Source organism: Quercus lobata, chromosome 2 (genome assembly GCF_001633185.2).
Source record: "Quercus lobata isolate SW786 chromosome 2, ValleyOak3.0 Primary Assembly, whole genome shotgun sequence".
Taxonomy (NCBI): domain Eukaryota; kingdom Viridiplantae; phylum Streptophyta; class Magnoliopsida; order Fagales; family Fagaceae; genus Quercus; species Quercus lobata.
Genome location: NC_044905.1, coordinates 77,958,624 through 77,973,184, shown reverse-complemented (window position 1 = coordinate 77,973,184; position 14,561 = coordinate 77,958,624). Strand labels below are relative to the sequence as shown.

At 34.6% G+C, this 14,561-nt stretch overlaps 1 protein-coding gene across 3 annotated transcripts; it reads right to left on the bottom strand.

The window, feature by feature from the left end:
* Positions 1 to 5,594: 5,594 nt before the first annotated feature.
* Positions 5,595 to 13,588, bottom strand: LOC115976718 (senescence-associated carboxylesterase 101-like). 3 transcript variants are annotated; one of them, XM_031098179.1, is made up of 4 exons: positions 13,261 to 13,588; positions 12,809 to 13,169; positions 6,791 to 7,327; positions 5,595 to 6,560 (listed from the first exon to the last, which is right to left on the bottom strand). In XM_031098179.1, exons 1-4 carry the CDS (start codon positions 13,275 to 13,277, stop codon positions 5,721 to 5,723), a joined length of 1,755 nt encoding a protein of 584 aa, XP_030954039.1. In that variant the 5' UTR covers positions 13,278 to 13,588; the 3' UTR covers positions 5,595 to 5,720. The 3 variants fall into 3 exon arrangements, with proteins under 3 accessions (XP_030954039.1, XP_030954041.1, XP_030954040.1); XM_031098181.1 differs by having other exon boundaries at positions 5,595 to 6,548; positions 13,261 to 13,586; XM_031098180.1 differs by having other exon boundaries at positions 5,595 to 6,551; positions 13,261 to 13,583.
* Between the last annotated feature and the right edge of the window lie 973 nt (positions 13,589 to 14,561).

Here is a 14,561-nt window from a genome sequence, read left to right as displayed (position 1 = left end):
GTCGGAATATCCTACCCACAAAGGATAACCTCTTTCGGCGAAGGATAACGGTAGATAATACCTGTGAGGTATGTGGAAGCTTTGAAGAAACAACAGGCCATGCACTCTGGCACTGTCACCGTGCGAAGGAAGTGTGGAAGGAAGCAAGCCTGGATACGGATAAGGTGATGGACAAATGCCCGGAATTCTTGGACTTATTGTGGTATGCCCGAAACGTGAAGCAGTGGCCAGAGGAGAACGTGGGTTTGATGGTAATGACGGCATGGGGCATTTGGACAAACTGGAATGAGGTGCACCACGGGAGGAGCAGAAAACCAGCATCTGTTCTTATTCGGTGGACAAAAGAGCTCCTGGAGAACTTTGTGATGGCTAATCATTCCACACGGCCATTCAAAGATCCTGTGGAAGCAACGTGGCAACCTCCCAAACCTCAGTGGTACAAAGCCAACATGGACGGTGCAGTTTTTTCTCAGCAAAAGGAAGTCGGGATCGGGGTGGTGATACGGGACCATCACGGGGAGGTGGTGGCAGCACTTAGCAAGAAGATAAAGGCTTCGCTGGGTGCTATGGAGGTAGAGGCCAAAGCAATGGAGGAAACAGTCCGTTTTCATCGGAAATGGGAATCCGAGACTGCCTGTTCGAAAGCGACTCCCTCATAGTGGTGAATGCCATACTGCGACGCACAGAGGCTCCATCGTCTATTGTTAACGTTATTTCTGGGTCCTTGTCCCAGCTTTATAGGTTCAGAGAGGTTAACTTTCACCATGTGGGTCGGTCAGGGAATAAGGCTGCACACACGTTAGCCCAGTTTGCTAAAAGCGTGTCAAACCAAACTGCTTGGGTTGAGGAAATACCAGGCTGTATTAAGAGGCTGGTGTCCCAAGATGTAATGTCTTTGATTCTAGTTTAATCTAAAGTATTGAGTTTTCACATCAAAAAAAAAAAAAAAAAGGATGGAGGAAACATAGAAGATAGGTTATAATTTTTCAAATTTTAATAGTAGTAGAAAAGAAGAAAGGATGAACCTTTTTTTTTTCTTTTTGTTTTTTTAGAGCCCTTCATCTTTCGTTTTCCCATTAATGAAACTTCAGAAGGAGAAAATGATAGAGAAGATTATATGTAGAAGTAAATTTGACATTTTTACTCCTACAATTTATCAAATAAAAAATTAGATAATAATATATTAAGAATTTGACAATTTTTTTTCCTCTCACTATTCATTCCCCTTTTTCTTTTACCAAAACTTTAAATGGAAGATAATAAAAAAAAAATTTTGTCTCTTTTCAGGAAAATGTAATTTGGACAGAAATATTTCAAACTTCTCTTATGTTTTTTAATTGAATTTGAAGTTTCAAAATCTCATTGTTAAATTGCATGTTTTTTATATTCTTCACACACATGTAAAATTTTGTTCAAATCGGATATTATTTAATATTCGATCAAATAACTAATTTTTTATTTGTAATTTTAGGCCACAAAAACTAAAAATTTAAACATTCGATTGATGATCTTTGATTTTCTTGAAATTTTACAAGCATGGAGGATATACTAAGAACGTGTATTTTAACGGTTAGATATTCAAAATTCATTTTCAATGAAAAGATATAAGGGAAGTTTGAAAAATTTCTCTCAAAATTAGTTTGGAGATAAACATTGTCCTCTTTTTCACATCTTCCTATATCTGACTTGGCCAATACAAGAGTTAGTTGTCTAGTCAATATTAGAGAATTCGCTTAAATTTGTGTAAAAATTAATGTCTGTTTTAGTATAAAAAAACTTACTTTTTTCTATTTTACATATTTACTTCTGAAAATATATCACATCAGAATTTTTTTTTTTACACTACATTTTATTAAAAAAATATCAAATTTTTATGATTTTTTTAATTATTTATATTTCTTCATATATAATAACTACTATCCACTCTCTTCATTTATTCTTGAAATACATGAAGAAAAAAAAAAAACTAAATGTAAAATAAATAGTGTTAATGTAAATTTACACAGTTACTTATATAGCAAACTTAAAATTTACACAATTATATATAAAATATAATTAATCATTTTTAAATAAAATTATGTAAATTTTACACATTTTACTATTGAATGGATAACAATACTCGTAAAAAATGTAACTAGCAAGTCTTGAAACTGCAGTGACTTTTTTTTTCTCTCATTAAAAAATATAATATAATATATAATGAAATAAAATAAAAAATTAGTGACTCTTTTTTTTTTTGGGTGTGCGTGTAGAAAGCAAGGACTCGTAAGTCGTAACAACTTAACCAAAACGTTTTTCTGTTTTTTGGAGTGAGAGAACATGACCAAGACCTGTGGAAGCACACTAGTTAGAGCAGTTGTACTAGTAGGTGTAAAAAAATTTCTCTATTTTATAAAAAATTACTTTTATATATATATATATATATATATATATACAATTACTTTACAAAACACTCACATCAAATTATCTATTTTATAAATTTATTCAATAAAACATGTACTGTATGTTTGATAACTGTTTTTCCCCCTTATTTTCTGTTTCTAAAACTAATTTTCTATTTTTGAGACTAAAAAACTTGTTTGGCAACCCAAAATAAACAAAAAAAAAAAAAAAAAATTGTTCTCAAAACTCAATCTGTGAAGAGAACTGAAAACATATAAAAGGCTGTTTTCAGTTTCTATTTTTCAAAAGTCAATGAAAATACGTATTTAATTTGATGAATCTGTCTCATTTAATGAGTTAGCATTAGAGTTCAAATCCTAGTAACAACATATTTTAATATTTTCTATTTTTTTCTTCAAAAAACTATTTTTTTTTTTTAATTTTAACTAACTAAACATGTTTTTGATTTTAAAAATACAAGAAAATTATTTTTTCTTTATATTCCCAAAAACAAGTTTTTGAAAATAGAAAATAAAAATTGTTACCAAACATAACCTTATTCTTTTACAATTTTTTATTATTTCCTTCAACCTACTAAACCCAAAAAATCGTTGCAACCCACAAACCCAGAAAATTTCATACCAATAAACCCAAAAAATTCATATCCATAAACCTGCAACCTAGAAAATTCATACCCATAAATCCAAAAAAAGATTGTAGCAACCCATAAACCCAGAAAATTTCATACCTATAAACCTAGGAAATTCATACCCATAAACCTACAACCTAGAAAATTCAAACCCATAAATCCAGAAAATCATAGCAACCCATAAACCTAGAAAATTTCATACCCATAAATCTAGAAAATTCATACCCATAAACTTGCAACCTAGAAAATTCATAAACCCAAAAAAATCGTAGCAACCCATAAAATCCATAACCATCCTTACTTGACAACCTCTTTACCACCACCAAAAAATCCAAATCAACCCAAGCTCTCCTAGACCTTGGTCACCGATGAGGGAGAAGAGAAGCAAGAAAGAATAGAGACAAAGACAGAGAGAGACTTGGTTTGCCTAGAGGAAAGAGAAAAGTAAAACTAAAACCAGAATATTAATAAAATATTAATTACACAGTTACAGTAACCATGCAAATAAGCACTATTACTATAACTAATGTGTATATTTACACACCTTTGCACTTTTTGATGTGAGTTAGTTTTTGGCTAGATTGTGTAAATCTTGCATCTTTTTCTATTATACACAGACAGATGTGAGTGCTCAAACAAAATAAATTTTATAAAAGATTATGAATATAATGTATGGTACTCATTAGATAGTATTTTATTTGAGAATTAATTATTGAAACTTGGAAAATCAACCCAATTAAATCATATAATAATAGATATCTCTACATTTTGCCGTGTCCTTTCTGAAATAAAAGTATATGTGGGTTTCACTAAAAACTCAAAATTCTTAGCTTTCATATCTTTTCCCCTTTTGATTCTTAAAAAATTAAAAAAAATTTAAAAAAAATCCCCTTTCTCATGACAATTCAAGGAAAATTAATGATTCAAGAAAATAAAAAATAACATCTGAAACGCCCCTTTAAAAAAATCTAATCTCTTTCATCTTTGGTGAATTACACAATTTCATATTCAAAGCTTTAACTCTGAACTATTTTTTAACTACATGCTTAAGATTTTGTAAGTATGACATTTTTTTTTTGTTAGAAACTTAGAGCCCTTTATTTATTTATTTTTTAAAAGAAACAAACACACACCCATACACAAGGAATAGGAATTAAGGTTCTATTAGGGGTGTCCACGGGTCGGGTTTGTGCCCAACCCGAACTCGACCCACTCAAATCAGGTGGAACAAAAACACACCTGCAACCGACCATCGACCACCACGGGTTGGATCGGCCAGGCTCAGAGGGGTGAACGGTCGGGTCGGTTGAGTTCGATGATGAGCGACGGCGGGCGAAGGAGAAGTTCTTTCTTCGCCGATCTGAGTTGAAGGTGCCGGATTCGAGTAGATTGGAGTCTATCTTCGCCAATCTTAGTAAGAATAGCCGGATTTAACCAAATATTTGAGTCTACCTTTGCCGATCTGAGCCTATCTTCGTTGATTTGAGTCAGATCTAACCATATATTGTCGGATTTGAGAAAATCTGACAAAGGAGGAAAGTAGATCTTGGCCAGATTTGAGTGGATCTAAGCAAATACCACCGGATCTGAGCAAAGGAAGACCAAGGGTGGCCGGATCGGAGCTAAGGAACACTAGAAAGTCGTCGGATCTAGGAAATTTTGGCATTTTTTTAGCATTTGTCGGTCGAATCGGGTGGCTCTGGTTTGAGAGACTGAAACCCGCCACTCGACCCGCCAAAGTTGGGTTTCAGAGAATAGGAACCGTCACCGACCGCCGGAGGTGTCGGATTTGGCCGTGACGGGTCGGGTCCGGTTGGTTTGGTCGGTTTGGTCGGGTCTCCGGGTTGCTTGGACAGTCCTAGTTCTAATACAAAGACACACCACAAATTTCATTCTTCCATTAGTGAAATTTTATATATTTAATCAATGCATTTGTACATATGTGGTTGCAATTTATACCACATTAACAGTAAACTAATACAATTAATATTAATAAAATGGTCTGTGGATATGATAACTTGAAGATAACAACGAACTACTAAACTATGGCCGCAGTTGCACAATGATATTATGATGGTGATAATGGGAACTTAATGTACAAGGTCTTAGCCTAAAACCCCAACAACCATTTCTCAATATATTATATAAGGTGATGATGACTTACTGTAATATTTCAACTTGTAACCTGCAGCTTTCTATTCACACACATATATATATATATATATGAAAATTTCAAACAAAATGGAAAGTTAAAAAAAAAAAAAAATTTAAAGAAAATACAAAATTTTCATTAGTTGGACATAGAAAACAATGACATTATTTATTTTAGTTTAGAAAAAAAAAAAAAAAAAAGCACCTTGCCCTTGGTTGGTTTTATAAAGGGTAAGATAAAAGAGTTTTTATTTTATATTTTAAAATTAAAAATTTAATATACTAAAAATGAAATATTCTTACGAGTAAAATAGTTTATTAATATGGTTAATCCTAATATATGATCTTGAACTTTCCATAAAATAAATTATTCAAATAATCACATACCCTCATCCATGGTGCAAATCCATGATTAGTAATAATAATAATTGAAAAGATGATGTCCTCAGTTTATAATTTACAATTTAATTTATTGGAGAAGAACTTTTGAAAGCAAGACAAGTTTGAAGGAAAGTGCAGGCATAGATATTGAAATCTCTCAGGAAATCTTTAGGGAGCCCGTAGCATACTTATCGTAATTCTTGTAATCCTTCATTAGCTTAGTGAGATTTGAACTATAAGAAGTTCCCATAATTTTTTCATACTCTCTCCACCATTGCATGAAGCTGCTTCCCTGCAAGAAAATCTCAGGTGATACTGCATAATTTTTAATCAAACCATATACATAGTTTTCAAACTCAAATAGGCTGTCCCTTGATGATTGTTTCTCCATCTCACTTGATCCTGTGCCAGTCAGCAATTTGCATGAAATGAGAGCCTCCTCAACATGTGCCCAAAAGCAAGAATCCTCCGTCAGAATCGACACCACGTTCTGTTTCATCAATTCATTTGGAACACCTGCAGGTTCTGCTGTTTCAATCAACCATTGCTCCAATTTTATGTAATGTTTAGGCCTTCCTTGATTTATGTAGTCTTCTTTTCCCTTGTTGTAGTAATCAGCTATGTCCAGTGGTTCAATCATCCTTCGGTAATTTGTTCCCCCAAAGAGCCAACGGGTTCGAAGGGAGGCACCTACTGTCTGGGGCCTTTTCTCTGCTTCATCAACCAATTCTTCCCAGTAACATGTGAGGGTTTTCATATCCTTTACCACATCAAGATCACTTGTGTGGCTTACATTCTTGTAGCTGTCATAGTATCCAATTTTTTTGTCTTTAGCCACCTTCTTGTACCATTCTAGCTTGGCCATATGTACTTTTACCTTATTCAACTGCATGGAGGGATCAAAAACCTGCTTCTTAAACAATGCTAACTTCTTTTCCTGGTTTTCTGTCTTTGTAATGATGGTGTCGATGTCAATGTTATGGGGCTGCTGCAATAACTTTAAAAATTGAGATTGGCTAGAAGTGGATTTTTGGAAGATATATCGGAAGGCCAAAGATAAAAACTTCAAATTGCATGTAAAAATGTTAGAGCCTTTGGTTAGTTGTTAATCAGTGAGCATTTCATTCTTTACTTTGTTCTAGGTGTAACATATATGTACCATACAATGACATAGCTCAAATAAGAAATTTAATTTATATGATCCAAAAAGAATTGTAACTGAATTACCTGTTGTGACGCTAGTCCGATTGCTGCTAGTTGTGTAATAATGGCTGCCCGTAATGGTGGTGTAGTCCAATCAAATGACTCTGTAGTATCCATGAAAATTACCTTACGGTTGAAATCCTTCACAAATGTTCCATAGGACTCAAAAACCAGATTAGGATCTTGATTTTCAGGATTCCCTGAATAGGTTGCCATTAACAACTCCAAAATGGTTGGAGGGTCCTCAAAACAAGAACAACCCAACTTAGAACACAAGAGAAATGTTCCAAAAGGCTTGTAAACACCAGTTTGCGAAATTAAGACTCTGGGAATTGGATCCTGGTTAGAAACTACATGCAAAAAGCAAGAGTTCCATGCCGCGTATTTTGATATGGCTTCATGCAGGCCTTTCTCACCCATAAGGGGAGAACCAAAAGTGATGCAAAGCGGGCGTTTGGTGGTTAAAAAATTGAATTTTTCTAGCAGCAATAAGGTGAAGAGAGAGGCAACAGATCCTCCCAGAGAGTTTCCGGTGATAATCAATGGTTTGGAATTGGCCATCTGCATTATGATATGAATCCTACAATGTTAATAACTGGCCATGCATGTCTCCTTCTCAAAGTTCAATCTAAAAAATAATAATAATAAAAAAATAAAACAAAACAAAACCTTATATAACATATTGTACACATTGTTAAATGCTATTATGCCATGGTAACTACGAATTTTAGTCATTAACCTGTGTGATTCATAAGTAAACATACAATTATGTCAAAACTAGTGAATACAACTTCCTCATGAATTCAAAATATTTTAGTTCTGAAATATTTAACTTCAGCTCGATAATAGAAGATTGTCTATAACTAGTATTACTACCAAATTAAGTTTGCATAAATCAATATTAGCATCTTCATACTTATAAGAAATGCAACTTTCAAAATTAATCTTCCAATAGCAAGTGGAGAACGGGCTTGAAAGGGTAGAAACTTGTATTAAAGAATTTACATTTTTGAAAAATTTACAATATGGCCATGGTTTCTGACATTGTAAATCAATTCATCTCTGTTAATCAGTTCGCATAAATCAATTGATTTACCATGTCAGAAGCCTTGAGCGCACCATGTGACCAAGCTAGGATCTGACCTTTACTGTAATTTTGTTGGTTTTGATCACTCACAGCTTATGGTAGAGAACTTACTCACCCTTGATGACGAGGCAAATGTTTGTAATAGTTACAACCAATGGCGCAGAAGGGGCCGGCATCATTTTGGAAGTGATCAGCTTTTTTTTTTTTTTTTTTTTTTTTTTTTTTTTTTTGAGAAACCTCCCTTCTCAGGGAGGGAAGGAAAACAACTACTGCAAATCTTTAACAACAAAGCTGAAAACATTTGGTGGCACTTCCTCCATCCAAACTCTTAAAGGAAAAGAAAACCTAGCATCCCTAGCTAGAGCATGGGCTACATGATTGCCCTGCCGCCTTACATGGATGATAGAGGAGGACTGAAAATACCCCCTTATAGACATAAAGTCTTTTACTAAGTGGCCTGTCAATGCATTAGCAACCAACCCCGACTGCAAGCATTTCACCACTAATTCCGCATCCCCTTCAAAACAGACCCGGCTAAAGCCTAGCTCCCTTGCAAACAGAGCTGCTCTTCGAGCCGCCATCATCTCGAGGACCTCAACTGTTGCTGGCAGCCTAACCTTTTCCGACAAAGCCGCCAGCACCTGCCCTTCACAGTCGCGAAGCACCACCCCAATACCGGCTTCTTGCTCCTCCCCGAAAACCGCCCCATCAAAGTTAGCTTTGATGGAATTCTCTGCCGGGGGCTGCCACCGCACCAGGCCAGCTTGCACCCCTGCAACCCGCCTCTGTTTTCCCTGCTGGAACTCAGCCAACATGGATGAGGCTAACTGAGCGATTCTAGTACAAGGCTGAGTAGCTTCTTTTGAGCGCAACTTGTTTCTTCGCATCCAAATAAGCCAAGCCGTCATCACAAACACCTCCATATTTTTACCTTCAGCCTTCATAATACTCACGAGGTCCCACATATTCTTCACAGATAAGTACTTATTCATCACATCAGCACAGGAGGACTCCCACACCACACGGACCTGCACACAGTCCCAAATGGCATGGATCTCATCTTCCTGCAAACAGCCACACTGATCACACACGGAGGAATCTACCACTTTCCTTTTTTTCAGATTTTCCTTTGTTGGAAGCGCTCTTGAGCAAGCCCGCCAAATGAACACCTTCACTTTGTTAGGAACCATCAAGTGCCATATGAATTTCCAAAAGCTTCTTACCCCATCAGAGTTGGAGCTAGAAGGCAGAGAGCTCATTTCCAATTCACACAGCAACTGGTAACCTGTTTTAACTGAGTAAGACCCCGACCTGCACCTTGGCCATGATAAGCAGTCGACTTGGTCCGTAACACACAAAGGAATGCTTTTGATTCTTTGAGCTTCAAAGGGCAGAAAGAGGACATCCACAAGCTGCTCATTCCATCCTCCTCCCTCCGGCTCTAGCAGATTTGCAACTACCCAATTTTTCGCCTCCTCAATTTTTGGAGAAATGACACAAGCCGAAGCCTCCCCAGGCAGCCACCTATCATTATAGATATTAATCTTTGTACCATTCCCCACTCGCCATAGCAAACCCGATTTTACAAGCTTACTAGCCTTAACAATACTTCTCCACGCATACGACCCCGAAACTACCTTTGCATCAAAGATTGACCCACTTGGGAAATATTTGGCACTAAAAACCCGGTAAAAGAGGGAAGATTGATCTACTAAAAGCCTCCACACTTGCTTTGCGAGCATAGCCTCATTAAATTTTTCCAAATCCTTGAAGCCCATACCTCCTAACTCCTTTGGTTTGCACAAAGTTTCCCAATTCTTCCAATGAATCTTGCGTTGGTTGCCCCGTTGACCCCACCAAAATTTCCTAATCATCATCTCAATATCATTTAGAAGACCGGATGGGAGTTTGAAGCAACCCATCGCAAAGGTGGGAATAGCTTGAACTACCGCTTTTAGGAGCACCTCCCTACCCGCTTGAGAAAGGAGTTTTTCCTTCCAACCTTGGAGCTTATTCCATACTCTCTCTTTGATGAAATTGAGACTCGCCTTTTTATTTCTCCCCACAACCGCCGGAAGACCAAGGTACTTCTCATATTCCTTCACTTCGCTTACCCCCAAAGCTTCGATTATCTCAAGCTTCTTCTCCTCCGAAGTAGCCTTACTAAAGAACACGGTGGTTTTTTCTCTATTAAGCTTTTGACCGGAGGCATTCTCATACAACACCAAGATACCTTGGATAACATCCAAATCACCCCTATTTGCTCGGCAAAATAGTAAGGTGTCGTCGGCAAAGAATAAATGAGAAATCTTAGGGCCATTTTTGCAAAGAGAGAATCCCCTAATGGCTTCGGACCTGGCTGCCTGTTGCAGTTGGCAATTTAAAGCTTCAGAACAAATTAGGAATAGGAAGTGATCAGCTATGCTATTAATTTTGGATTATTTTGATCCTAAGGTTTAAGAATTGTCCTAATTGATCCTTCATTTAATTTCTGTTAAACATTGATGGAAAATGGTCACATCGTTCGTGCATAGTATATAACCATTTTTTTTTATTAGTTATGGTAAACAAAATTGAGATGAAATGGTCAATTTGAATAATTATCAAAACTCATGGATTAATAATACAAAATTGATAACATGGCCAATTTGCAACTGGCCCAAAATTTTTCATTTTTTCTTTGGAAGAAAAAAAAAACTGAAATATATTGTGTTATAATTGATATATTGGAAAAATAACAAAATATTATATTAATAAAATATTCATCCCCATGACAATTCGGACGGATTTAGGATCTTAAGCTATCGGGGAATAGAATATAAAGAAAAAAAAAAGAAAAAAAAAAGAAAAGAAAAAAACTCTAAATAGACAACCATATAATATTAAAAATATATATATATATACAAAATTCTTATTTCTAAATACATTAAGATGCAATCTTTTACCAATAAAACAAAAACAAAATAACTTTTTTTTAATACTAGTCTGGCTAGTTTTTTTTTTTTTTTTTTTTTTTTTTTTTTTTTTTTTTTTTTTTGAAGTTAAAACATTCACAAAGGTGATGCTAAAAATTTTAGCTTTTAACATCTTAAAGAAGCTAATTTATCTCTTTTACCACTTCAGTTTACAATATACCTAATATCAAATAATATATTTTTTTTATCACTTCGCTTAAAATAATATAAAAAACTCATTAAAATAATAAAAAAAGAGAGAGAATTTGAGTTTTTTAATTGAATGAATAAAAATAATTTCAATAAAATATTATATTTTATTTTTAACAATTTGTTACAGTCAACTGATATTTATACCAATTTATTATAGTTATAAAAAATTTAGTTTTAGTTTCTCTAATAACACATAATTTTTTTGGTTCTTTGGTGGTAAAATTGTTATTTTTGTTTTTTTACGAAAATATAATCACCATTAGAACATCTCCAATAAGTCCTCTAAAGTCTAATTTGAAGAGCAAATACACCAAAAAAAAAGTACTCCAATAACCTCTCTTTCTCTAAATTTTTTTTAGATTTGTTACAGTAACTCTCCAGGCTATTTCCCCTTAAAATAATACCGCTTGAATTAAAAAAAAATACTTTTTTCTCTTTCCTTCCTTTCTCTTTCTTCTTCACTCCGTCTCTCTCTTGCTTCTCTTTAGAAAAAAATACTCTCTTTGCTTCTCATCAGAAAACAACGGTAAAGCACAGAATCAACGATCTCCACTTCTCTGCCGGTGATCTATGTGTGTATGAGAGAGAATTTGTTTGTGTGAGAGAGAGAAAGAAAGAGAGAGCTTCTTGAATGCTCTAGAATAGACGAAGAGAAGAAAAGAAAAAGGAAAATAGAAAAGTGGAGAGCTCCAGTGGAGTAGACGAAGAGAAGAAAAGAAAAAAAAAAAAAAGTAAGGTGAAGAGAGCTCAGACGAAGTGCCAGAGTACAAAAGAAAAAAGAAAAGTGAATATAGAGATAAGGGAAAAATGTGGAGGAGAAAAAAAAAGAGGAAAAAAGAAAAGAAAAGAAAAGAAACGTGGGATGAAAAAAAAAATGAAAAAAAAAATAAAAAATAAGAAATTAAAATTGAGAAATATTATTATAATATTTTCACAATATTTTTACAATAAATCTTAAGTATGAGTTGTTATTAACTAATACTGATTGAAAAAAAAAAAAATTAAGTGATGTGTTCAAATTAAAATAAGTAATAACTTATCACATATGATTTACCATGAAAATATTGTAAAATATTAAGGACATAGCACTTCTAATTAAAATTAGATGAATGAAAGAAAATTGAAAAATAAATATTAAAGAAAGAATGAAGAAATAATATTTAAATGAGATAAAAAAATGATAAAAAATTTATTAAAAAGTGTATATGAAAAAGTAGGTAGACAAAAACTAAAATAAACTGCACACATTTCAAACGGTACAAATATTTGAATAGCTTCTTATGAATGTTTTTATAATTTTTGTTAAATTTTTGTGTTTAATAGTTATTGTTTGAGTGAGAGAAGCCCACCTATAAAAATAAAATATATAATAATTATAATAAAAAAAAAAATTAATCCCAGGGGCCGGGCACCCTTGGGCCCCACCTGGGTCCATCCCTGACGCCAAGTACCGGTTTTTTTTTTTTTTTTTTGGGAGAAAGGACAAGTACCGGTTGATATCTCATACCAATTCAATCTGACGTCATTTCAAGGATATTTGTTAAAATTTAAAACCTTAATACATTAAAACATAATAGTACCTTGACAAATGAGTACCACCAAGTACCAAGTATCAACCAAATATTATGACCAAACATGTATCAATTTATAGAAAAAATTTCGGCAATTATATATTGTTCAGGCAGTATGTTTTGACCTATAGTTGAACTAGTCTTTGACTGCTTAACCAAAAATAAAAATTAATGAAAAAAAAAAAGAAGAAAAGGAATTTTCAGAGAATAGAGGTACCACAGATTTCGGGAGCTCATAAAAAATGGAGGTGAAAAGCTCCAATGCAGGTTTGTTAATGGAGAACTCTGGGTTGTCTTTGGTGCACAGGAAATTGAAGAAAGGAAAAGACTTCTTAAGAGTTGATGATGAAACAAAATCTCCTCCTCCATTTCCCTGAACATAGTCTTTGCTATTAGCAGGCCAAGTGAAAAAAGCTATGATGGTACAGTTTGGTAGCTCAAAAACTTTGAATTTCACGAGGGAAGATGGTCGTTCATTTTGACTGATTTCTGTGTATAGGCTCCAAATTGCAGTCCATGCATCGTGCAAGACATCAAGGCTCACCACGAAATTTGCCAACTCTAACCCACTGCTAAACCTGCCATCAAGAATAATTAATCACAGGAAACAAACACAAACAACTAATTAAGGAAAGAAAAAGAAATGATTTGGTTTTTTATTTTACTTACAACTGAGTTTGTGTCATCCTCTCTCTCTGGCTCTAGATTAATTTGCTTAGGAAAGTTGAGCAATCTGAGCAGTACATATGTAAGCATAAAGCATCGCATGGTTCTACTTTTCTACTCATCAGTAGAGAAATTTCCCAGGAAATTCAGGTGCATCACAAGAGACGACAAGTCTCAAAAGCCGTGTAGGTTTAGTTGATGACTTTTTTTTTTTTTTTTTTGATGGGAAGTTGATGGCTTTCTTTAATCCAAAGTCATTTTCTATATTATCTTAGAATAAATGAGTTACCAGAATATGAGAATATACTATAACATCCAATTCCCACTATTTTTAAAGAAACATTCTTTCTTTTCACCCCATCACTCATTCTTTTGAATCCTCCACAAAGAGTCAAAGACAGAGACAAGAAGGATGGTGCCTGGACTTTTCCTATTATATATAAGAAATTCCATTAATTATATGCTGTCCACATCTTAAGAGAAAATTTAAAAAGAAATAACTCATAGACACACAAAAATTTCACGATATATACAGTATTTCTGGATAACAAGAAACAAGTATCAAGTATCAACTTTATTATTTTTTTAAAATTATTGAGTTGATAAATTTTTACTTAATTTTATTCAAAAATTTATTATTAACATTGTGGGGTCAGAGAATTCGTAGCCTAGGCCCACTCTACATTAGGACCCAAGGCCTAAGCTGAGAAGAGCTATTGCCGAGGACGCATAATAAAATCCCAAAAGAAGCATAAGGATATTGCCGAGGATGACCTCATGCTCAGCACCTCACAAAACGCCTGAAGAAAATGGCAAACTCAGTACAGGGGCAGGACAAAGGAGAAAGCTGCCAACATCGTAATACAGAACCCTGCATCTGACAAGCCCATACTCCAAACCATGCCATTTAACTTTTCCAACAACCCCCAACCACTCTAGGTATGGATTGACAGGACAGGTCTGCACCCTAGAAAGTAAAACTTACACGTGGACACTAAAAGGGGAAATGAACACTAGTATAAAAGGGAAAGAAAAAGGGATCCCTGGAGGAGGAAAAATCCTGCAAAAGGGAGAAAAGGGAAGGATACAATGCTCCTTGGACGCTGTCCGAGGACTTAAATCCTACAACCCGCACTAATGGAAGGCTTAGCTAGTCAAGCCAAGTCCACCCATAGATAAGCTTCCATAGAAACCCCGATTAAACCGTTAACCTGTGATTAAGGTCCTGCTTTTCAAGCCCATTCTCTACAAATCATATTGTTAGAGTCCTTTACTTACGAGCCCAATGTCATTTTTGGGTCGCT

Excerpts from the sequence above, each read along its gene's own strand:
- LOC115976718 (XM_031098179.1), bottom strand. Across the intron at positions 7,328-12,808 it reads ATGAGCTCCCGAAATCTGTG|ATGGCCAATTCCAAACCATT; the intron begins GTACCTCTATTC and ends ATCATAATGCAG. Across the intron at positions 6,561-6,790 it reads TCGGACTAGCGTCACAACAG|TTATTGCAGCAGCCCCATAA; the intron begins GTAATTCAGTTA and ends CAATTTTTAAAG.